We start from the raw sequence: 1,129 nt of genomic DNA, 5'->3' as shown, positions 1-1,129 counted from the left end.
CGGGCGGGGGAGGGGGAGGTTGAGGTGGAGCTGCGAGGCGAGCCGTACGTCGTCCGCTTCCGCGACATGGTCCAGGAGGCGAAGGGCGACTCGTCGCGCTGGCGCTCGGTGCAGCGCGTCATGTGACATCGAGAGAGCACAGCTGTGTCCTGCGGCGTGGCGCGTGTGCCGGCGAGAGTGGCGCGCCGGCCGCGGCCGCGGCAAGTTGCACGACGTCCCCCGCAGGCGAGCGTCTGGACAAGTTTGCGATGTGAGAATGCTGGGTAGTACAGTGGGCCCGGTATATACGTGAATGAGCCGTCCATTATGTATTTATAGAGCTAAAGTGACACTGCGCCGGGGGGTATGCCAAGCACCAAAGTTAGGCATACCCCCCGGCGCAGTGTCCCCCGCTATGTGTCGCCGTTTGTCGGGTCACGCTATCCTGTGCAGTCAGGGCAAGTGGGGGCGGGGTGGACAGCCCAGGCCAGATGCCCTGGGATCTCTCTGCCCAGTCCGGGGGTGCGTCGAACCTTCCATCACCCTGTCGGAAGCGGCGTGCCGGTGGAGGCACGTCCGGGTTTTGGAAGTAAAGATATATTACTTTTTATAGAGCTAAAGTGAGACCAGAGAGAGAGACCGTAGTTCCGCGAGAGAGACCACAGAGAGTGAGACCGATTTTGCAGCGAGTCGGTCAGACTATCACGAGCGACACAGACACAGCGGGAAGCGCGTGTGTTCAAGACACCGCCGCGGAGAGCTAGCTAGTACACAGTCCACATCGCGCCCACTGCTTGGCCACAGAACTCGGGCCGCGCGCCCGCAGAGTTGATGGGTCCGCTCTGTGGCACAGCAGATTACTGCGCGAGACGCAGCTCAAACCTGTGGCGGGAGGGGCGTGCACGCGTCAACACGCGGGCGCGAGGCGATCTTGCGTGTGCACGCGGCACCTTGAACCCGTGCGACCGCAGGCAAACCTTATGCGCCTCGATGTACTCTCCACAGGACTCCTCACCCTTCTCGACAACACACTCGTCGCGCGGCTTGCGTGTCTCCGGACAGGCACAGCAGATTTTCAGTTTCGGCTTCTCCTCTTCTGTGGCGGCCTGAGGAGAGGCGGCTTGCGACGACGCGGCTTCGCTCGGCTGCA

General features: G+C 62.7%; 1 protein-coding gene across 1 annotated transcript; it reads right to left on the bottom strand.

Annotated features, from left to right (window-relative positions):
• Nucleotides 1-926: 926 nt before the first annotated feature.
• Nucleotides 927-1,094, bottom strand: EMIHUDRAFT_60667 (hypothetical protein; the record flags this gene model as incomplete). Its single annotated transcript, XM_005764117.1, has 1 exon — nt 927-1,094. A coding segment is annotated over one exon (168 nt), but the record flags the coding sequence as incomplete, so codon positions are not given.
• Between the last annotated feature and the right edge of the window lie 35 nt (nt 1,095-1,129).

The sequence above is a fragment of the Emiliania huxleyi genome, assembly GCF_000372725.1.
Source record: "Emiliania huxleyi CCMP1516 unplaced genomic scaffold EMIHUscaffold_6022, whole genome shotgun sequence".
NCBI classification, from domain to species: domain Eukaryota; phylum Haptophyta; order Isochrysidales; family Noelaerhabdaceae; genus Emiliania; species Emiliania huxleyi.
Note: the sequence above shows the minus strand (reverse complement) of the source record. Positions and strands in the feature narration are given on the sequence as shown.